The sequence below is a fragment of the Pseudophryne corroboree genome, chromosome 6, assembly GCF_028390025.1.
Source record: "Pseudophryne corroboree isolate aPseCor3 chromosome 6, aPseCor3.hap2, whole genome shotgun sequence".
Taxonomy (NCBI): domain Eukaryota; kingdom Metazoa; phylum Chordata; class Amphibia; order Anura; family Myobatrachidae; genus Pseudophryne; species Pseudophryne corroboree.
The window spans coordinates 494,835,644-494,860,978 of NC_086449.1; the positions used below are offsets into that span (position 1 = coordinate 494,835,644).

General features: G+C 42.4%; 1 protein-coding gene across 2 annotated transcripts in view; it reads right to left on the bottom strand.

Annotated features, from left to right (window-relative positions):
• The window catches only part of NELL2 (neural EGFL like 2), a 489,529-nt gene that overhangs the window by 384,901 nt on the left and 79,293 nt on the right, over positions 1 to 25,335 (bottom strand). For both annotated transcript variants that reach the window (XM_063927346.1, XM_063927345.1), the window contains exon 3: positions 18,013 to 18,163. In XM_063927346.1, the coding sequence (XP_063783416.1) occupies positions 18,013 to 18,163 (151 nt within the window). The remainder of the gene's footprint in view (positions 1 to 18,012; positions 18,164 to 25,335) is intronic.

The following is a 25,335-nucleotide window of genomic DNA, read 5'->3' on the forward strand; positions in this document are numbered from 1 at the left end:
ACTTGGGTCCCTACCCACATGTTCATATGAATAAATAACAAAAAAAAAAACATAACTTACTCCTTCTGCAGTCCCGCAACGTCTCTCCACATGCTTCTATACAGTGGGCGGCTGACAATACTCGGATTGGTGAATAGCTTCAGCCAGCCACCAATCAGCATGCTGACAGCAATTCACTGTCAGCGCGGTTTGGCAGCACTCTCTACCTGTCTTCTGAGAAGCTCTGAAAACAACAGCCTGGGGGGCAGATGCCATCAGGCCCAGCCCACCACTGCTCAAAAGCCCCTAAAATTGCGGGACCCTCGGAAGCTGATGGTCACATAGGGCCCAAAAAAGTATAAATGCTGAGAGAGGGCACTCAGTAATGGAAGGCTGAAGGTTTGCCTCGCTACAGGGACTGAAATATAGCTCTACTTCCTCTCACTTTATTGCAAAGCTATACAGTATAATGTAAACATGTGTAATGGAAAGGTGATACAAGACCGGGGAGTTAAAAAAAGGGGGGGGGGGCAGTAAAATTAGGAACATGTGTTTCCCATAGCAACCAATAAGATTCTTTCTATCTTTTTCTAGGATGCAATAAGGAAATTATACATAGAATCTGATTGGTTGCTATGGGCAACATCACCACTTTTTATTTTTAGAAGCTTTAGTACATTTACCCCTACATTTCTAGCCAAACATATTGCCAACTGCCTTAAGGTGTTTATCCCTTTGTCACAACTGAGGGCCTGAGCTGACGGGAGGCAGCCTCAGTTGTAGGGGCTGAGATGTACCGGAACCTGGGAGGTTGTATCAGACCCCTGGACATGTAAGTAACATGAATAATAACTGCCCGAAGGCGTGACCACGACAACTTGGATAAAAGTCAATGATGTTTATTATGACAACTCCGCAACACAGCAGCAGTAAAAGAAAACGTAAAAGTCAGCAAAGAATAAATACAGTTCCTGGGTACTACAGGATGGCAGGAGCCACAGGGCACTGGTAGTGTGAGATAGTTCTTATGATCTTCTAGATGGAAAGTCCTTACCAGGCCCGACTGTAGCAATGGAGATAACCCAGGATTGTGCCAGCTGGTGTTCCAGGAAAAGCTGGGTTGCTGAAGATAAAACAGCTGCTGTGGATACTGGCTGGAACCAGACTGTTGTTAGCACGGAGTGGATACTGGCTGGAACCAGTCAAATAATAAATGAACTTGGGAGCGATGAAATATGAACTGAAATGTAGAACTTGAGAGCGGAGAAATAATAATACCGGTGGAGAGTGGTAAAGTGTAGAAAGGACACCGGCCCTTTAAGGGAAGCTGTACTCTGCTGGAAGCTGAGCTGGAAGCAGGTAATGTTGTAGCTGGAAACAGATGAATCCACAATGGATTGGAGAGTCAGGCTACACCGCAGGTGGAATGCTGGTGCGGGTCTCTATGGTGGAAGTCTTGAGACAGGAGCTGGAACCTGGAAGACAATCACAGGAGAGAGACAAACAGGAACTAGGTTTGACAACCAAAGCACTGACGCCTTCCTTGCTCAGGCACAGTGTATTTATACCTGCAGCAAGGAAGGGATTGGCTAGGCAATTATGCAGATTAACAATACTGACAACAGATTGGAGGAAATGATCAGCTGACAGAATCCAAGATGGCTGCGCCCATGCAGACACTTGGAGGGAAGTTTGGTTTGTAATCCATGTGGTAATGAAAACAGTAATGGCGGCGCCGGCCACTGGAGACAGGAGACGCCAGGCTGACAAGTGCACATCCAACCACGCGGACACAGCGGAGGCCGCGGCTGACGTAATCGCCACTCTGACACTCTGCATGCAGAAGCTCAGGGACGGCGGCGGAGGCCGCGGGAGACGCCATGCCAGATGTAATATGGCGCTTACTGTGACAGCGTCCCAGAGTGACAGGAGAGGATACAGGAATGTACACATCAGGATAACAGATGGAATCCGGTCCTGGAGCGCTGAGCCAGCCTTAGGAGGCATCTGATGGGTAAGAAATGGCGTCCAGATACCCGGATCGTGACAGCACCCCCCCCTTTAGGAGTGGCCCCAGGACACTTCTTTGGCTTTTGAGGAAACTTGGAATGGAATCTCCGGACCAAGGCAGGAGCATGGACATCAGAAGCATTGGTCCATGAACATTCCTCAGGACCATAACCTTTCCAGTCAATAAGATATTGTAGTTGACCGTAACGGTGACGTGAGTCCAGGATCTTGGCCACTTCATACTCAACGCCTCGTTGAGTTTGGACTTTCGGAGTTGGAGGAAGTGAGGAATGAAACCGATTCAAGATCAGCGGTTTCAACAGGGAAACATGGAATGTCCTGGGTATTTTTAAGAAGGGAGGCAACTGGAGTCTGTAAGCAACAGGATTGATGACTTGTTCAATCTTGAAAGGACCGATATAGCGAGGTGCAAACTTCATACTGGGAACTCTTAACCTCAAATTCTTCGTGGATAACCATACCCGATCACCCACCTTGAGAGCAGGAACTGCTCGACGCTTCTTATCCGCAAACTTCTTGTACCTGAACGATGCCTTGAGCAGAGCTGATCGTACGCTCTTCCAGATATTGGCAAACTGATGCAAGGTGATATCCACTACGGGAACAGAAGTTGCTGGAAGCGGTTGGAACTCAGGGACTTTAGGGTGGAATCCAAAGTTAGTGAAGAATGGTGTTGAAGCAGATGAAGAATGATACTGGTTGTTATGACAGAACTCGGCCCAGGGAAGTAATTGAACCCAGTCATCTTGAGAGGAGGACACATAGATGCGGAGGAAGGCCTCCAAGTCCTGATTCACCCTCTCGGTTTGACCATTGGTCTGAGGATGGTAAGCCGTGGAAAACTTTAGCTTGACTTGGAGGACTTGACATAAACTTCGCCAGAATTTGGCTGTGAATTGAACTCCTCGATCTGAGATAATTTCTTCAGGAAGACCGTGGAGTCGGAAGATCTCTTGTATGAATACTTGAGCCAACTTGGAAGCTGACGGAAGACCGGTGAGAGGAATGAAGTGTGCCATCTTGGTGAACCGGTCAACTACCACCCAGATGGTATTGAACTTGTTGCACATGGGTAAGTCTGTAATGAATTCCATCGACAAGTGGGTCCATGGTCGACGGGGAACGGATAGTGGAACCAGTTGCCCCGCAGGCGACTGGCGGGATACTTTATGTTGGGCACACTTTGGGCAAGATGCAATAAACTCCAAGACGTCCTTTTTCAGAGTTGGCCACCAATAGGACCTAGAGCTAAACTCCAGGGTTTTTTGGATACCTGTATGTCCGGCAAAACGGGAAGCATGGGCCCAATGCATGAGCTTCTTCCTTAGCATCGGCTTCACAAAACTTTTCCCTGATGGGGGCGTAGAGTCCATCCCTACCGTGGAGAATGCCAACGGATTTATAATAGGATGCTTGTCTGAAGACTCTGACTCATTTTCTTGCTCCCATGAGCGGGAAAGGGCATCGGCCTTGCGATTCTGAGAGCCCGGACAGAACTGGAGTTTAAAGTCGAACCTGGAAAAGAAAAGTGCCCATCTGGCCTGACGAGGGTTGAGACATTGTGCGCCCTTCAGGTATAAAAGGTTCTTGTGGTCTGTAAGTATGGTGATTGAATGAGAAGCTCCCTCCAACAGATACCTCCACTCTTCTAGAGCGAGCTTGATGGCTAGCAACTCCTGGTCGCCAATGGCATAGTTGCGCTCAGCTGGGGAGAACTTCCGGGAGAAGAAACTGCAAGGGTGTAAATGGCCATCTTTAGCCCTCTGAGATAACACCGCTCCTACTCCAACGGAGGAGGCATCCACCTCTAAGATGAAAGGAGAGTCAATGTCAGGCTGTTTCAGAACAGGCGCAGAGATGAACCTTTGTTTTAAAAGATGAAATGCTTGCATGGCTTCTTCAGACCACTTGGACGGGTTAGCACCCTTCTTAGTGAAAGCAGTAATAGGCGCCACAATGGTGGAAAAGTCTCGTATAAACTTTCGGTAATAGTTGGCGAACCCTAAGAACCTCTGGACCCCTTTGAGGGTTAAGGGTACCGGCCAATTTTGGATTGCTTGTAGTTTCTCAGGATCCATCTCTAGTCCGGAACCGGACACAATGTACCCTAGAAACGGAATGGACTTGACTTCAAAGACGCATTTTTCTAATTTGCAATAGAGATGATTGACACGGAGACGGGACAGAACCTCTTTAACCCAAAAACGATGTTCCTCTAAATCGTTGGCAAAAATGAGGATATCGTCTAGATAGACCACGACATGACGGTATAGAATGTCTCTGAAGATCTCATTGACAAAATGCTGGAAGACAGCTGGAGCATTGCTCAATCCGAAGGGCATGACGAGGTACTCATAATGTCCGTCACGGGTGTTAAAGGCGGTCTTCCACTCGTCACCCTCACGGATCCGGATGAGATTGTATGCACCTCGCAAGTCCAGCTTTGTAAAGATGGTAGCTCCGCTAACTCTGTCAAAGAGCTCAGTAATCAGGGGTAAAGGATAACGGTTCTTGATGGTAATGTCGTTCAAACCTCTGTAGTCGATGCACGGCCGCAGACCACCATCTTTCTTTTTTACAAAAAAGAAGCCTGCGCCGGCTGGAGAAGAAGAAGGTCGAATGAACCCCTTTGCTAGGTTCTCTTTAATATATTCCTCCATAGAATGCGTCTCAGGCAGAGACAACGGATAAGTTCGGCCTCGAGGTGGAACCTTCCCTGGAACGAGATCAATCGGACAGTCCCATTCTCTATGAGGAGGAAGGATATCAGCAGAAGCTTTACTGAACACATCCGTGAAATCTTGATATGGAGGAGGTGGAACATCAGACGACCTGGGGGAGGAAGAACAGACAGGCAATACTTTAAACAAACATGTCTCAGCACAGGAGGAACCCCATGCCAGGATTTGCGTAGTCGCCCAATCAATTGTAGGATTGTGAAGACGGAGCCATGGAAGGCCCAGGACCACAGGATGTGTGGCTCTTGGAATCACTAAAAAAGAAATAAGTTCGGAATGAAGAACTCCCACTCTCAGACGAACTGGTAGAGTCCTTAAAGAAATAACTGCATCAAAAATTTTGCTGCCATCCACGGCAGTTAAAGAAATGGACGAAGGAAGTCTCTCGGTGGGTAGGGACCACCGTTTAACATAGGCTTCGGTAATAAAGTTCCCAGCTGCTCCGGAATCAAGGAGGGCAATGACGTTCCGGTAACGTTGAGCAACTTGAAGCGAGACTGGGAGATTACAATCTTGAGGAGATGGAGAGGAGATCATTACTCCTAGCCGGCCCTCTCCTTGGCGAGCTAGGATTTGGAGTTTCCCGGACATTTGGGACAGGCATTAATGGTGTGAGACGGAGCTGCACAATAGAGACAGAGAAACTCGGAGAGACGTCTTCGGCGCTCAGCAGGAGTTAAACGGGAACGGCCAAGTTGCATGGGCTCATCTTTAGATGGTGACAGTTGACGAGGAGGAGGAGCAGAAGATTTTGGAGCAGATGATCTTCCACGCTCAGTTGCTCTCTCTCTGAAACGTAAATCAACTTTCGTGCAGAGTGAGATTAGCTCATCTAACTTAGAAGGTAAGTCTCTGGTAGCTAACTCATCTTTAATACGCTCAGATAAGCCATGCCAGAATGCAGCATACAGGGCCTCGTCGTTCCATGCCAGTTCGGATGCCAGGATCTGGAACTGTATCAGATATTGTCCTACAGTACGTGACCCCTGGCGTAAACGGAGAATCTCGGATGAAGCTGAGGTTACCCGGCCTGGCTCGTCGAAGATGCGCCTGAATGTTGACACGAAGGCAGTGTAGGAAGATAGCAGGGTGTCGGACCTCTCCCATAACGGTGATGCCCAATCAAGGGCTGAGCCACTGAGAAGAGAAATAATGTAGGCAATTTTTGTACGGTCACTGGGAAAATTGCCAGGTTGTAGCTCAAACTGAATCTCACACTGGTTGAGAAATCCCCTGCAGAATCTTGGAGATCCGTCAAATTTTGCTGGCGTTGGAAGATGAAGACGTGGAGCAGAAATGGGTAAGGTGGGTGGGGTTATAGCTGGAGTCACTGTGGTTGACGCACCAGACGCGCCTGATCCATGGAGAGTTGTCTGAATCCCATCCAGCCGAGTAGAGAGATCCTGGAGACAGCGGATGATGTGGCCCTGTGCAGCCTCCTGATGTTCTAGTCGGGCTGCCAGTTCTTGCATCGGCCTGGCCGCTTGATCCTGGTCTCCGGCTGGATTCATTAGGTCAGTGCTTACTGTCACAACTGAGGGCCTGAGCTGATGGGAGGCAGCCTCAGTTGTAGGGGCTGAGATGTACCGGAACCTGGGAGGTTGTATCAGACCCCTGGACATGTAAGTAACATGAATAATAACTGCCCGAAGGCGTGACCACGACAACTTGGATAAAAGTCAATGATGTTTATTATGACAACTCCGCAACACAGCAGCAGTAAAAGAAAACGTAAAAGTCAGCAAAGAATAAATACAGTTCCTGGGTACTACAGGATGGCAGGAGCCACAGGGCACTGGTAGTGTGAGATAGTTCTTATGATCTTCTAGATGGAAAGTCCTTACCAGGCCCGACTGTAGCAATGGAGATAACCCAGGATTGTGCCAGCTGGTGTTCCAGGGAAAGCTGGGTTGCTGAAGATAAAACAGCTGCTGTGGATACTGGCTGGAACCAGACTGTTGTTAGCACGGAGTGGATACTGGCTGGAACCAGTCAAATAATAAATGAACTTGGGAGCGATGAAATATGAACTGAAATGTAGAACTTGAGAGCGGAGAAATAATAATACCGGTGGAGAGTGGTAAAGTGTAGAAAGGACACCGGCCCTTTAAGGGAAGCTGTACTCTGCTGGAAGCTGAGCTGGAAGCAGGTAATGTTGTAGCTGGAAACAGATGAATCCACAATGGATTGGAGAGTCAGGCTACACCGCAGGTGGAATGCTGGTGCAGGTCTCTATGGTGGAAGTCTTGAGACAGGAGCTGGAACCTGGAAGACAATCACAGGAGAGAGACAAACAGGAACTAGGTTTGACAACCAAAGCACTGACGCCTTCCTTGCTCAGGCACAGTGTATTTATACCTGCAGCAAGGAAGGGATTGGCTAGGCAATTATGCAGATTAACAATACTGACAACAGATTGGAGGAAATGATCAGCTGACAGAATCCAAGATGGCTGCGCCCATGCAGACACTTGGAGGGAAGTTTGGTTTGTAATCCATGTGGTAATGAAAACAGTAATGGCGGCGCCGGCCACTGGAGACAGGAGACGCCAGGCTGACAAGTGCACATCCAACCACGCGGACACAGCGGAGGCCGCGGCTGACGTAATCGCCACTCTGACACTCTGCATGCAGAAGCTCAGGGACGGCGGCGGAGGCCGCGGGAGACGCCATGCCAGATGTAATATGGCGCTTACTGTGACAGCGTCCCAGAGTGACAGGAGAGGATACAGGAATGTACACATCAGGATAACAGATGGAATCCGGTCCTGGAGCGCTGAGCCAGCCTTAGGAGGCATCTGATGGGTAAGAAATGGCGTCCAGATACCCGGATCGTGACACCCTTGTCTCATCCACACTGACCAGGTTGGTGTTATTCCTGATAGAGTGGCTCGAAACAACACCACTAAACTAATCAATATTGTTCATCATCTATATAAGTTCCAAACCCCAAATATTCTCTTATCTATAGAGGCAGGGAGCCTTCGCAATAATGAAAATGTTGAAATCCTGACTTATATTGATTTAAATTTGAGATTAACATTTTATATATTAATTATTCTCTACTTTTAGAGGCCCAGTCTTCAGTAGCTTTCTCTTTTTTTTTTTTTTAAATAAATGATTTAAAACAGCGCCCAAATACTGCCCAATTGCTTTGTCATGGACACAAATTATTTTTTTACTTGTGCCCAGATACTGAACAATTGCTTTCTGGATGCAAATAATTTTTTCTTAACAGCTCCCAGATAGTGTCCCCACTTGATGGCCTGACTGATAGCCAGCACAGATACTGCCCCACTTGTTGGCTACACAGAATGCCCCCAGTAACAGTAACATGGCTGCTGAACCGCAGAAAGTGGATGCAGAAGGACCACTTTTTTCAATGTTCATGGGTGACAGCGCAGACCCTCTTTTTTTTATACAGAGGGAAGCAGGGACTGACTGGCAAATGTTATTCTTTGGGGCAAGCATATAACATAGGGCAAGAACAGTGAGATACTGTAAGTGCATGCATAAGTAAGTTAGCAACCTTGCACATGTGCAGTGGAACTGAAATCACAGATTTGGGCTTTCAGTTCCACTAATAAAATAAAAAGACAAACATATACTGTATACCTGTAATTTTTTTTCTCTCTTCCCCTCTTACTCCATCTCTACAGTATGTTCCCATGCTATCTATCTCCAGCTCTCTTTCCTTTCTTTGTCAGTCTTCCAGCTTTTTGTCTTTCTATTTTCTCTTTTTCTGTTCATTACTTTCTTCTCTGCTGTTACACTTGCTCTATGTAACCTCGCTCCCTTCTCGATAAATCAGTCCCCCTTCATCCCATCTCAGTCCCAGCCTGCCCCTCAGTCTCCTCGGTTGTCTGCTCAGGGTCTTTGGGTCTGAGGGGAGAGCACAGGCTCGAGCACCGGCCACCGCCAAGAGAGCTTTGTCTGACATCACAATCATGTGACCAAGGTCTGTGGGTAGAGGCGGTGCTAGTCGAGAGAGAAAACTGAGGTGTGTACGCCAAGGGGTCCACAGCATGGCCCCCACCAACCTTAGGCAAAGCTTTCGGATGCGTCACAGATCCAGGTGAATGCCAGGTCGCATAGGCCAATAAAGCGCATGTTGGCCATGTCACTGTACCAGGCGGCAGGGGATTTTTGCTGGATGGAGAGTTCAATAGGATTAAGCGTGGGGAGAACACTAGTCCTTCCTGTACCCCTAGGATCATTTAACTTTATAAATTCACCTCAGCAAGAATTAGGATTAACTGTATGCTTTCAGAATCATTAATTATCTCCCTGTCCTCCCAAATATTTGTACTCTGTATGGAGGAGGCCTTGGCTGAGGCGATCCATAAAACTCTGACATTGATGGGGTACAAATTAGGGATCAAGTATTTAAAGCTGCATTGCTTGCAGATGACCTTTTGGCCATAATCACGAACCCGACCATTTCCCTCCCTAATTTAATGACTGAATTCCACACTTTCTAAATTAAAAATGTATTATTCTAAATCATCCGCTCTTAATGTTTTTCTTCCTTCTACGGCAGTGGAGAGTTTAAAAGCTGCTTTCTCACTTATTCCCTCCCTTATTCATTATCTGGGGACCTCCCTGGCCAGGGCCGGATTAATGGGGTGGCAACAGGAACATTTGCCCTGGACCCCACATATAGGGGGAACTCACACACAGCAGTCACCGCAGCCAACACCATAGCTGCCGCAACCACCAGTAGAAACAATGGGGGGAGGTGGCCTGTGATGGAAAAGAGAAGTTATTGTGGCTTCCAGAGTGTGAGCTTCTGCTGCCAGGCACAGAGTGGGGGAACAGTGGGGATCCTGCTGCTGGGGAAAAACGGGGTGCTGGCTGGCTCTGTGGTACTGCATATTTCAATGTTGAAAAGTATATACTGTAAATATTATTTATATTTTAATTGAAAAGGGACCCCACAAATTTGTTGCCCAGAAGCCCCCACAGACCTTAATACAAACTTGTCCATGGCCATTAACACTTTTAAGGTTTATGGCTTTAATTATTTACCTCTATTTGCTAAGATCTGCCGAGACCTTATTTTGTGGTCTCCAATTAAATTCCCCATGGTTGGTAAGGTAAATATTAAAATGAATATCCTTCTGAAGGTTCTCTATAGTATTCAGAATGTCTCTAGTTACACTCCCTCAAAGTTTTTTTTTATGAACTACAGCATTTATTCAAGACTTTGTCTGAGGGAAAGGGGCAGAGACCTCGGTTGAAGCATGATGTTCTCTATAGACGGAGGCACCAAGGTGCTGTTAAGCTTCCCTCACTTTGGAGTTCTCATCAAACATCCATGCCCAACCATATCATGGAGTGGATGAGACCAGCAGACACTGAACAATGGGTGGATATAGAAGGTAATGGGGTAAATGACCCTATTCATCTTCTACCAAGGCTCCCTAAATTGTTATGAATCCCCCACCCAATAACTGGACATACTTTTTATGCTGAAGAGTCTGCAAACCTCAAAAAATATCTCCATGCTAGTGTCACCTCTCACTCCTTTTACTCATAACCAGGAATTCTCCCCCAGGGCTCCACCCACCTCCTTCTCTAACTGGACCACTTCAGATATCCAACATTTTTGTCATTTGGTTCAACAGGGTGCAATTCGCACCTCCCCTCTTTGCAAGAGATTAGACTATTACTCCCACAGAATTTTGGAGGTATCGCCTTGATTCCCATCATCCCATACAATGGAACAGGGTTTACATGCTTGTTGGTACAAATATCCAGATCTTTACAAAATTTCCACAGCTATTTCTGTTATTTGTTGGAGGTGTCATGAGGAGATAGGTTCCTAGGATTTCCCCATGCTGGGAGAAAATCATAGAATTGTCCATTTTGATTTTAGGGATGGACGTGGTGGCTGGCCCTAGATTCTGCCTCCTTGCTTTCTCAGATATTCCTGTCTTGACTTTAAGAAATCCTTCCTTAAATTCTGCCAAAACATTGAACCCTGTTCATTGGAAATGCTCCCAGGTACCCTCTTTGTCAGAGTGGTTTCATCACTTGGACTTCTATATGGCTATGGATGATATTACTCTCTTGGCCACCGATCTTACTTGGGAATCCATCTCTACATGGTCCAGCTGGCTCAAATTTAAAGAGTCCTCCGCATATGCTGCTCTAGTTGCCTCTCCCTCCAACTAACATGCTTCTTATACCCATTACTGTATTAATGTTATGCTATTAGCTCATATATATTAGAGATGTGTGGGTTCGGATTAACCCGGATCTCAAAGTGGCATCACGTGTCTTGGATAGCCAATAAGAAAACTCTGGATAATTTCGAACTCAATTTAATTTTGGCGTCAAGAGTAAATCCGAACACACACATCTCAATTATATATATAATATAGATAGATAGACAGATAGATAGATAGCTAGATAGAGTTTTTGGCAAGTTGACATTATGGCTGCAAGACACAGACACTTTCAACATGTCATATTGATAGTAGAGGGGGAAGAATAGGTGGCGAAAGAAGGGGAGGATGTCACAATACAAACAGATTGCAGCATTCCAAGCCTCTCTTCTCATTACGTCATGTGTCATGTGACTGTGGTTGCCATTTTAGTCAAATCTAAAGTATTGTGAAAACTGCAAAACTCAAAATCAGTTATACCAAATTGTACAAATAAACAAAAAAAAAATGTTTTGCAACAAAATTCTTCTTATAGCCTGCCACAGATATTTATGTTTAAAGGAACATTTTGCTACGGACTGCTACATTAAAAAGGGTGAAATTATGTTATATAATGGCTAATCAATTGTTAATTGTAAAAATCCTAAAAAGTGCGTGTTTGAATAAATCCTTGCTAAAAAAAAAAAATAATAAAAAAAAATCTTCACATAATAAGAATATGAAAGATTTTAAATTGGAACAGTAAACGCAAGATATTTCAAACATGCACGCTAGAAGCAAAAAAACAGTTAATAATTAGAGGACCTAGACATTGTGGAAGTTAATGGCCTGTAAAATAACTATGTGTATCAGCACAAGAGCTCTGCTTCACAATTTTATGAAAACATTTTTCTAGTTGAAAACAACATGCTACGCATTTCATCTCCTAGCCTATTTCTTCTGTTTGTATCTTCATAAGTTGCCTCAGTTTCTATCCTACGCCTCCTCCTAACATCCTGCACGTAAGCTAGTTATCCTCCCACAGTAAGAGAGATGAAAAACATGCAGTAATTGGAAAACATGCTGTACTTAGTGCTGTGGGCTTCTGCAATAACAAAAAAAATCTAATTTTACTGAACCATTTTCTACTTAAAAGACTTCCTATCTTTTCAATAAGAAATCAAACCTTGAAGCCAAATATAGTAAAAAAAAAAAGAATGTAATATATGTTTGAGCTAATAAAGTTGTATTCTTCATCTATACACAATAGTGAATTCAAACAAGGAATATTATTTTTATCTTCAAATCAATTATCAAGCTAATGAATGTGTTACTTTGTATGATTGGAGTTTGCCAACTCCCAGAATACACAATAGTGGAACATGTATAACGAGAGAAGTAGGTGTACTGGTTTCCTTTTAGATCAGTTCTGTGCTGCATGGTCTGGACTTCAGGAGTCAGGATCCAGTGTGAAAATATACCACCAGCAACAAGACAATATTCTTTTAGAGCAGTGCTAAATACTGTGTAAATCTCTGCTCACACATGCTTTATCTACACTGTACACTGCTTGAGCATTAGTTTAGACCTTTAGTGCCTTATCCATGCAGAGAACCCAAAACTGACCTCTCCTCTCCTGGCCTCTTCTCCTTCTCCCATCTTGTTTGACCAAATGTCTCTGCTAAGTTCCCATGGATATCCCAATGCTATCTAAAGCTCAACAAGCTGAAATAATAACATACTGTATTTTTATCCAAAATGCAATTAAAACTCTTCTCAGTTCTCTCCCTTACTTCCTTTATGATGGCCACCAGTGAAAATAACCTACAATACTTCTGTGCTTAAATCCAGCCATGCAATTCCCTACCGCATCTGATCAGACTCTGCCCCACAACTGAACTTTCTAAATAATCTCATACAGTAGAAACTACCCTATTGCAGAATCCAACCTATACTATCTTCATAATTAGATCCTTGATGCTGTGCCTATCTCGATTCTAAATCATATTCGCCTAATTTGCAGCAGCTCCGCTCCTCCCCCACAAGATTATAAGCTCCTCCTACCCTTTGCTGTGACATCTGTATTTATTTTGTCGCTCTTGAATGTCCCTCTCTTGAATATAAAAACACATTATCAGATAGGTTCTCAAACTCTGTCCTCAGGACCCCAGGACCCCACACGGTACATGTTTTGCAGGGGTGTGGTTCATCAAATCGACAGTATCTAGGTCGACAATGTTTAGGTCAACCACTATAGGTCAACAGTCACTAGGTGGACATGGATGGAAGGTCGACAGGGTTTCTAGGTCGACATGTGCTAGGTCGACAGGTCTAAAGGTCGACATGAGGTTTAATTTTTTTGGGTGTCGTTTTCTTCGGAGAGTGACCGGGATCCCCAATTAGTGCACCGCTTTGCTCGCCATGCTTCGGGCATGGTGCCTTCACTCCGCTACCGCTTCGCTCGGCAGAGATTACCGTTCCAATCGTAGTCCACGTGGATCGTTAAGTATGAAAAAATTCAAAAAAAGAAAAAAATTTGAAAAACTCATGTCGACCTTTAGACCTGTCGACCTAGCACATGTCGACCTAGAAACCCTGTCGACCTTCGATCCATGCCGACATAGTGACTGTCGACCTATAGTGGTCGACCTAGACAGTGTCGACCTTCAGACAGGATCCCGTTTTGCAGGTCTCCTCACAGAATCACAAGTGAAATAATTAGCTCCACCTGCAGACCTTTAAAAATGTGTCAGTGAGTAATTAATACACCTGTGCTCCTGCTGGGTTACCTGCAAAACATGCACTGTGTGGTGTCCTGAGGACAGAGTTTAAGAACCTGTGCGTGATCAGATTTTCTCACTGGCCAATGGTGCAGAGGATTATCACCATAATTTGTGTGATAAAATGCTTCACTATAATTTCCTTTCAATCCATATGTTTTTAGAGAATACAATTACATTCTGGAATCTGTATTCTTGTGTGTATGCATGCTTATTGGTGTGTATTTGCCATTACAATGAAATAGGCTAGGCAATGATTTTAAGTTTAACATGAATGCGCACAGCATATTTACAAAGTAAATATAACTGTAATATAAAGTAATTTACAGCCTACAGCAGTAATTACAGAGCTAATGTGAAAAAAGTATACTAACAAACACATCACAATCCTAAAGACTTAATGTTGTGAGACTCAACTGTATGAAATATTCTCAATTTTCTTAAAGAATGAAACATGTAATTATGTTTGTAGAATAAATACAAGTCTTAAAAACAGTAGTAACATTTTTGAGACTGCATGCATTAATCTTCTGTATATACTTAACGGAGGACATATGAAGTGCTGTGGTTATTATTCAGATGTAAAATGTTAAACTACACAGTACTTATTACCTAAAGTTAAATAAAGGTAATGGCAGCAAAATATTCTAAGAATAATAATTTAGATAATTGAATTAAATTGCAGAGAACTGGTAACTTAAAAAATATAAGCACAGCTTATTATTTATAGTAGTGCTACACCGTCACTGTGACTTTGTTTCCAGTTTCCGACCAACCTTAGTACAAAAGTCATGTATAGGTTGAAGGACTTAGGTTTGAGTAGGTCATCATTTCCCTATAGATTGTAAGCTTGCGAGCAGGGCCTCCCTACCTCTATGCCTGTTTGTTATTACCCAGTTCTGTTATATCATTGTTATTTCCAATTGTAAAGCGCAACGGAATTTGCTGCGCTATATAAGAAATTGTTAATAAATAAATAATAAATCATCGCAAACAGTGTGATGTTGATTTCAAAAATATATACAGGTTGAGTCTCCCTTATCCAAAATGCTTGGGACCGGAAGTATTTTGGATATCGGATTTTTCCGTATTTTGGAATAATTGCATACCATAATGAGATATCATGGTGATGGGACCTAAATCTAAGCACAGAGTGCATTTGATACATATACACCTTATACACACAGCCTGAAGGTCATTTTAGCCAATATTTTTTATAACTTTGGGCATTAGGCAAAGTGTGCGTACATTCACACAATTCATTTATGTTTCATATACACCTTATACACACAGCCTGAAGATCATTCAATACAATATTTTTAATAACTTTGTGTATTAAACAAAGTTTGTGTACATTGAGCCATCAAAAAACAAAGGTTTCAATATTTCACTCTCACTCAAAAAAGTCCGTATTTCGGAATATTCCGTATTTCGGAATATTTGGATATGGGATACTCAACCTGTACTACATTCATGAAATGACATAACACTTCAACTGTAAAGGGATTACTCAATTTAGTAGACCATTATATGCTCCAATCCAGTTGTAGTCTCATGACCTCTAACCGATCAAATCTATTTTAAACTAGTCAATCCACTGGATGGTCAAACAAATGGATCACTAGGGAAATAGTGTTGTTGTTTGTTGGTCAACCTCTGTATAAAAGACAGTGCATTCACTGGAAAATAGGATTGATCACCAGACCAATTTCTATTTAGAACTTCAAAAAGGCCAATTTTGTCAATATTAGGATTAGGGTGTGTGTGTGTGTGTGGGGGGGGGGGGGTTAGGTTTAGGCTGGGGAGGGGGGTTAAGGTTTGGTGCCACTGGAGGGAGAGGGGGAGTTAGGGTTAGGATGCGGGGGGATGAGTGGTTAAAGTTTAGGGTGCGGGGTGAGGGATTAGGTTTAAGCGCCACCTGGGGGGTAAGGGATAGTCACCTTAAACAGAGGGTTAGGGCAGGATAGGGGGAAGGTTAGACTACTTACTGCCCTTGTCGGGATTTTGGCTGACCACCGGCATCCCAACAGCCGTCATTTCATGCTGGACAGCGATAAACATTTACAGTTCAATCATGGATGGGACATTCACAAAGTAGATTTTACAGGTTTTTTTTTTTTAAACCTGCATTTGAAATATAGGGGGGATTTCATTGATGCGGTTATTATTTGGCCGGTAAAAAACACATTTTTGGGGGCCCAATCCAATTAGAGCCCATTTTTACTTATTTTGATAAGTTGGAATATATTACATTATATGTAATTTTTTTCTCTCTCTCCTATTTCTGTATTTAATTGGAGGATATTGACAGTTCTACACAGAAGACAAAATGCAGATGAACACTCTATAGCACCAAGCAATGTTAATCAGAATAATTATAATAAGGTATGCAATCTAAAAGAGGAAAATTGAGGTGCTTGGCATACTTTTTGGCCCACCAACCAACGTCCAGGTGACCCTAACACTAAGATTCAAGTCCAGGGTGCTGGACCCCACCAAGTCAGAACAGGCTAGCTGCCACAAGGCACCACACTTGTGAGATTGCATAGTGTTAGTAAGTGTTAATATGTAAGAAGCATAAGCTACAATATGAGCTAAAGAGTGTCACATAGGTGAGAGGTATTGATTAGAATGGTAAAAAAAAAATAAAAATAAAAAAATAATAATAATAATAATAATAAGGTGCTAAAAAAGTGCTGAATTAAATGTTATAATGTGATGCTTCAAAGCAACCTGGCCACACCAATCCAGGGGGCCTGCACTAAAACTCATCCCTAAAAGTGACAAATTGTATAAATGTATTCAGAACTTCCCAATATGCAGTCTGTAAATGCCAGAGATTCATACTAATTGAAAATATTGACCGTTCAAGATCCAATTATCCGTAGGAGGGATTTTTTATGTATTATGCACAATGAGCACTAACTAGAAATTGACGGACAAAAAAAAAACTGCAAATGAGGGAGGGCTCTGCAGGGGAAAGTCTTACTATATAGAACATTTACTTAGCTAGTGGTGTTGGTCTATTGACCGTACAGTACAGTGCACTGTACGGTCTTCCCAGCCAATAACTGGTAAACCCTGGAATGCCGGAGGCGCGACATCCAACCTAATGCACTATTGTGCATGTGTGGCATGTCTGTGTATCTTCTTCTCTGTCCTGTCATGCTAGAAAAGCTTACCTCTAAGAGTCTCCAAACTATACCTCACAGTTGAGACAGTGTTGTGCAGGCCACAGATCCCTGATTGTTCCATTGTACCACCACTGCTGTACTTGTAGAACCAGCGTACATACTACACTGCCACCACTAATGTATAGACACAGGTCTGTGCTCCCACCTGCCGCACACCGCCTGTGCTCCCTTATACATTCCTGGCTGAATCTGATTCACACGTCATATACTGCACTGTGTAGCTGTAATACCTACCTGCTGCATTAACAATGCGTCATCCTGTAATACTGATCTGCCTGGTTAATAAAACTAAGACCTGGTTACGTAATCTGAGGGGACTAACCTCCATACACACCACTGTCATCTATACCACCTATAAGATTTGTCAGTATCAATGACATTATACATATACATGTATAAGCATGTGCTGGTGCATACCCTATTACACATTGTACAAGCTGCATGTCAATAATACCCCTTTCAAACTGACAAAAAATTCTTGGGTTGTTGCACATGAACGCGCATCAACCCGGGAATTTGCCCAGTGTGAAAGGGTCCTGTAAGAATATCCCGGGAAGAGCGTCCTGGCATTTCATCCCAGGTCTCGACCAGAGTTGAATCCGGGATTGTCCCGGGATGCGGTGCAGTGTGAATGGGTAAGCCGGGTCAAGGCGAACCAGCACCCGTTCTCTGCATAGGAGGAGGCGGTGCTTGGAGATGATTATCTCCAAGCGCAGCCGCCGGTAGCGTCAGCGTGACGTCACCAACCTGGCAATATGCCGGGTCGGGCCGCAAGTCTGAAGGGGTTTCAAGGTGGGTTGCACCTGGGAAGCACCCGTGTACACATTCCCGGGTGTGACCTGGCTACTGTCAGTCTGAAAGGGGTATAAATAGTCCCTGTGTGGATGGATACAAAATGACAGTTGTCAGCACTTTTGCATATCTGTATCTAGCAAAATGAAAGTATAAAGTATTGGTTATCAGTATTATTATTATCTTCTTTTATTAATATGGCGCCATACTGGATGAAACATAAAGCAAATTTCCATAATACAAAGGTGATCAAACAGCAAAGTTATAGATCAGTTCACAAATGTACATATACAGTATACATAATTACAGTAAATAAATATCAGGAACAGCAAAATACGTAAAAGGATTACCTGTGATCCGAATGATGAATAGAAAGGATAACACCTGAATTTAAAGCCGCCTGCTTTAAAGTCAACAAAATAGTAAATTCATGTTTATTCTTCAGTTTCTGAAGAAGCCTTTCTGATGTGGCTGTTGACGCTTTTAAACTTCTTGAACCATCTAGAAGAGAAATATAAGCACAGTATTAATAATGAGCTTTGGCCTCTCTTGTGGGCATGCTAAAACAATTCAATAAGCCGGTGTATAACGTTAGCCCATAATCTCACTCTGACCTATCCTACCTCATGCTAGTGGCAAAAACACACAACCTTAAGTTCTAGAATTTGTTAAATTGTCTTCAGCATTGAACGTGAAAGATTTACCTAAAATATTGATATCTAGCATTTACTATACATTAAAATTATTCATATGTCCATTTGAACCATAACACCTGACAAGGGCCCTCATTCCAAGTTGTTCGCTCGCTAGCTGCTTTTAGCAGCATTGCAAACACTAGGCCACCGCCCTCTGGGAGTGTATCTTAGCATAGCAGAATAGCGAACGAAAGAGTAGCAGAATTGCTACTAAATATTTTCTTGCAGTTTCTGAGTAGCTCCAGACCTACTCCTAGATTGCGATCAGCTCGTCCGTTTAGTTTCTGGTTTGACGTCACAAACACGCCCTGCGTTTGGCCAGCCACTCCCCCGTTTCTCCAGACACTCCCGTGTTTTTCCCTGGCACGCCTGCGTTTTTTAGCACACTCCCGGAAAACGTTCAGTTGCCACCCAGAAACGCCGATTTCCTGTCAATCACTCACCGATCAGCAGTGCGACTGAAAAGCGCCGCAAAGACAACAGCAAAACTGCTACGTTTTTAGTAAAATAACTAAGCGCATGCGGCCTGCGTACCATGCGCATGCACATTTAGCAACAAATCGCAGCATAGCGAAAATCGGCAACGAGCGAACAACTCGGAATGACCACCCATAAGTGTTCTATCTCCATGTCTAGCAATACAATTACAGCTTAATAGATGTCACACAGTGCAGAGATAATCAGAAATAGAACTGCCTAAAGCACTGGTTCCCAAATTGGGTATCATGGCCTCACGGGGGACTTGCAGGGCTGCCATGAGTTGGTAACCCAGATTCAAATCAAATTATTTATGATCAATGTGATAGGCAAAACAAGTACTCATGGCTGCCAAACTTAAAATATGTGGAAAAATATATACTGATACTCTAGTGCAGTGGTTCTCAACCGCGGTCCTCAAGTACCCCCAACAGTTCATGTTTTCCAGGTCTCCTTACAGGATTGCAAGTGAAATAATTTGCTCCACCTGTGGTTCTTTTAAAATGTGTCAGTGAGTAATGAATACACCTGTTCAACTGCTAGGTGACCTGGAAAACATGAACTGTTGGGTATACTTGAGGACCGAGGTTGAGAACCACTGCTCTAGTGTGCCATGATTCAAGAAAGTTTGGGAACCACTGACCTAAATGACGGCATGCTTGTAGAAAAAATGTGACCTTACCAGGTGCTGTGTGAAAGGGGTGAACAATAAACTGAAATGGTGATGAGTACTACTCCATAACTAGCAAGGAAAAACATATATAAGCAAATTGAACTAACTAGATATTGTCCCAATACATTTTTTTTAAACGAATAAATAGACTAGGAAAATAACATTTATTTATTACAGCACTTTTGGATATTGTTCATCATACCCAATCAGTGAAACGGATGATTCTGTGGGTATCTGTTATTTAGTATCTAATTTTCTGTAAATGAAGCTTCCCTGGTATTGCATATCCCATCTATGTAGAGTGCTCAAGATGACTGCCTTGCCATATACTTTTGTGGGTAGGATAAACAATGTATGGAACTGATTCTGTGAATATCTTGTATGTATATTGTATTTTGCACTTTTGTATCCCCACGTATTGCTTATCTTGCTCATTGTAACCAATGTAGCAGATCCAAGATGGCTACCACGTCTGGTACCTTCGTGTGTACTGTAGGATAAACAATCCACAGAACTGATGATTCTGTGGGCATCCTGTATTTGAAATTCAGATTTTATTTATATATAAACTATTTTTTTTATAGATACGATAATATGTGTACATTGCAAGATATGGCACAACAACAGAGGAATCATAGGAGGTAATAGATGTTCAGTGTAAGCATTAATAACTGAACATTCATCATAAATTGCAGATCAATATAACAATTGTAGCAAATCATTGTAATGGAATGAATTACACATTTTGTATTCAGCAGCTGTGACCACTGTAGTAAATCCAAGATGGCTGTCTCCTTCAAAATACATTGTTCAGATAGCAGTAGTTAAAAAAAGATATATTTATTAATTCTGATAACTTCTGGTAATTTGGATCCTTAAATAAGATCAGGCACCCTTTGTTTAAAGGAGTCATGTACAACTGCTATAAAAAAAAAGATACCTAAAAGAATTTAAATGGCAAAGAACCATTTAATGGACTTCGGGGTAATATGTTTTCAAAAGTAAAATGCAAATATATATACTGTAGATAATATTTCCAAGAAAAGATTTTAATAAATGAATTTAACAAAAGCATGTTGCATTAATACGTTAATGTCTGTTGCTTATTGGCATTACATCACAGGAAATACAAAACATTAATTTTGGAGATCAAAGACTATAAAATTATATAGAACTTAGTTTGATATTCACTAATACAGAAAATCTAAATACAAATCCCGAATTTGAATAACTGCGATTTTATTAATCCTCTGTGTTTGTTTAGACTATGTTTTGTGAAATGAGAGAGGATAGACTACACTATCGCTTTGGTATTATAGAGTGATGTACAATACAGATGTAGCCATGCTCATGTTTGCGCCAATATGGAATGCTGCATGACGTGCCGGGCTGCAACTATTTGTAGCCGGTGATAATGGAATTAATGGAGCGATTGCCGGCTTTGAATACTCACAGCCCGGAGTGTCATGCAGCATGTCGCATCGCAGCAAAGATGAGCATAGCTACATCTGTATACTGTATATTTGATCATTGGTATATGTGACTAAATAGAAAAAATTATATGGAAAAGATTATGGTGCTGTCTAACTGGACTAATTGAACATATTGTTAAGAAAAATGGAGGGAGAAAGAAAGAAGGTACCAGTTTAAAGATACACACAAAAATCAACTAAATATTTAAAACAATACAAAATAGTGAAACATAAAGAAAAAATAATAATGTCAAATAAAACAAAAAAATGTAAAAATGTTTTTATTAGTGTTTTAACATTTTAATTACAATAGCAATATACATTGCAATCGCAATATCAAGTAAATACATGACATTCTAGACCAGAACACAGTTTTTTACTGTCAACATAAAAGTCACAGAAATAATAGTATTTTGTATAATAGGTATGCATTTGTAAGCAGAAGAAAAATTAGGAGCAGTCTCCCAAAAGGAGTAAACTGGGAAAGAAATAAAGAAATGAAATAGAAGAGAAAGAAGAAAAGTGAGAGAAAGAAAAGAAGAAGGATCGCCTGTAGCCCAGTAATTCCCTATATATAATACAGGGTATCAACTAAATTGTATAGGAGGATCGTATAAATATATTTCGGTCTCATACCACACGGTCGTTTTAAAAAAGTTATGAATTTGTCTTTTTGTTGAAATGTCTAAAGTGTCAATAAAAGATTCCAAGACCTCAAAGAATTTCTCAAAGCGTTGTTCTTTATGTTCATCTTAAATACATAAAAGAGTTTTTCTCAAAACATTTGTAATGAAGGAGGGGAGGGGTGTATCCATTGCTGAAGGAAACATTTTTTTGCCACAGCCAAAAAAATCAGGAGTAATTTACGACATCCTGGCGTTATTGTAGAGGTTGTTGTCGATATACCAAAAATGTCCCGTTCTGGAGATAGTGGTAAAAAATTTACTAATTCTGAAATTGCAAATGGTTTTACGTGAAGCCAGAATTTTTTAATATGAATGCAATCCCATAAACAGTGATAAAATAGTAGCATCAGGTCGGGCACATTTCAAACAAGTTGATGTGGAAGACATTCCTATAAGATGGAACAACATATTATTAACATATACATAAAATAATGTTACGCTAACGTGTTCCTGCATGAACCACGTGGATTTTCTACAAGTTTGTTTTAGTGTAGCTGTATGTGGCCACTTTTTTTTATCACCTACTAAAATGTGAAGAGGGAAAGAGAAATATTTCAATAGGTATAAAAGCACTTCTGTTTGTGAAATCATTCAACCAAAATATAATACCATGTTTTATTACCTCAAGAATATCAAATATTGAAAGAATGCCTAACTGTAGTCATAAATTACACAAGCAACACGGTAAAGCAGTGTATCGCATGCTTTTGGTAAGTATCATTGACATACAACCAGGACTTAAAGTGGTCCTGGAGAGGTGGTGGAACTCATTTACCCGGACACCGACTCCCCTTCCCCCCCCCCTACCCTCCCCCCACACACACAATAAGCGGAGCCAGGGCCAGTGCTAGTGTTTTCTGCGCCCCCCCTGCAAACTGTAAATTAGTGCCCTAAATACCATACTTTATAAAGGAACATTGATCTCAAGAAGCAGTGTGGTCACAAAATAGTACCCCCAATTAAAATGACACCAGGGGCACAATCTTATTCACATTACACCACATAGTAACGCCCCTTATTCAGGTTATGTCACATAGTAGTACCCTTTATTCACATTGCACTACACAATGGTACCCTCTAATATGCTATGCCACACAGTAGTGCTCCTTATATACAATGCCCACAGCAGTGCCCCTTATACACAATTCCCACAATAGGAGAGCCCTCTTCACTTCAGCAGCGGTGACAACATGACATAACCTACGTCGTGCTAGAAAATGAAGCCACTTGGATCTGAGGAGGGGATGAATGCTGTCCAACAGACACAGCGTGTGTGAGTACCAGGATGGGTGGGCTGTAAATGGAGGACCGTGGAGCCACCAGGACCTAAGGAAGGAGGAGTTAGCTGCCGCTCATCAGTAACACTAGCGCCGCCTGCATCATCTATTGATGCAGGTGATGGGGCAGGTTTTTCTGTTGGAATTACTGTGCAGAGAAATGGAGGTGGTGGAACTAGTTCCCCTTACCATTACATGTGGTGGAACTCAGTTCCACCTCATTCCCCCCCAACACACACACTTTAACCCCTGCATACAACAATTCAAATAATTATTAAACTGCAGATATGCAGATCAGTATTTGCCACCAATTCAAGAAGCCAATGATATATAATGTACCAATAGTAACGAGAGTACTTATCACTCAGATTTATACTGTACAGTATGTGTTCATGTTCACTACAGTATGTATACTTTTATACAGTTATCTAATAACAAAGATCTATTAGATCCTAGTTTGGACAGTAGCATATGGATGTCAATGAGTTACTTTGTGCTCTTTCATTTTCTGCTCTATGGTCATAATAATCAATATTGATCAGTGGATAGTGTATATTAATTAATCACTTGGAATTTAAAAAAAAAGTATACCTAGGAGATCTTTTGGAAGAAGAAATGTATCACAGTTTAAGAGCCCAATTTTCCAAACTGACAGAAGTCCTATCTCTGGAGAAATCTATCCAAGGGGGATATTCAATTGTTTGAAAAGTCAGTTGGGTGTCTGTTTTCTCCTATCTAATAAACAGGGGGGAAAAACAGACACCCAACCGACTTTTCAAACATTTGAATTCCCCCCCAAGTGTCTCCAGCAGTGATAGCACTACAGTACAGAGCATGGTTAAGCCTATTTAACACAGACAACGATAGTCCTGCCACTCTTATTACAATCACAGGATGGCGCTGGCTAATGATATTAAATCTAAAAATGCTTTATTTAAATAAAATGGGAATGGTCAGGAACAACTGTTTTATTTTTTATTTTAAACATTTCTTTTGTATTTTTAAACATTTTTAGACTGACCCAGCAAAGCTCCCCCTTTAAAAAAAAAAAAAAAATCTCGAAATAATTTTTTTATGCAGTGGAGAAGTGCCACTGACCTGCAGAGGGGGGTGCTGTGTTCCCCTCAGCAATGAAAAGATCAGATCCAGGGAGGGGGCTCGATCAGTGCAATCGCCCCCCACTACAGGCAGAGGAGACTGCCGCGCTCTGTGGCAGGAGTGTTGGGCAGGAGAAAAAGGCTGCTGCCAGTAATAGGTAAAAGTGTGTCTGTGGGGGGGTGGGGGGGTGAGGGGCGGTGATAGGCAAGAAGAAGCCCAGGTAATTAGTACCTGCTCCCCCCCCCCCAATCTTCTGGTCAGTATTGAGGAATCTGTTGCCTCAACAAGGTTTTAATTGTGAATCATGGCAATAGGTGGTTTTCTACTCGTGATAGGTGGCAAAAGAGAACATTTCTTTTGACTAGAATAGTGCTTGATGACCCCCATAATGTAGGGTACACACTGGGATGATTGATCAGCCATCTAACCTACCATCCATCTGATCTAACCATTTGGTAAGGGTTATGCACAAATGATATTGTGCATACACACTTACCAATTGGCCTCTCAAAATGTCTGGCCAGAAGAACCAGTTGTGATGTCATTTTCACTGGGTTGCCAGCATATTGGTCCATTGTTTAGTTGTGTGTACACACAAGCAAATGTGAATGATAGATCTGCACGATATATAGCATCTGCAGTGCGATACAGGATATCTGCGGCAGACATCGTTCACAAATATAATGTGTGTACACAATGCCAGATGGTAGGAACAATATATCGCTCATCAGCTGTACAAATGATATATCATCCAGTGTGTACCCAGCAGAACGCCCAGTAAGTGAAACAATGTGAGAAGGTTTTGGCTATAATTGAGGGGAGTTTTTGAGTATTGTACAAGTAAGATCTGACGGCTTGCGGGGGAATATTAGGGTATATGAGTATGCAAGGTATTTGTGGCAAGTGTGGGTTCTAAAGGCATATGGTGGTATTTTCAAATGAATGGTGTGAGTTTGCAGAGATGCGTTTTGGGCTGTTCTAATATTGCTGAAATGTAATGTAATCTGTGGGCCTTTTATCGATTGGAGGGTATCAGGTTGCTTCACCAAGCCTGCTAATACCCCTTTCAGACATGCAGCTAAATCCTGGGCTTATGCACGCCAACGCACCTCAACCCAAGATTTCTGCATATGTGAAAGGACACAACAAGGGAGTAAGTCCCTGGTCCCCGACCCTGCTTCTGACCAGGGTCATGGAGCTCAGACCGGGGAATTTGCCGGCAGCTAGGCCCGGCATTATCCCGGGTTTGATACCTGAAAGGGGTATAAATTTTCCCCAAATTTAAGGAACAACCT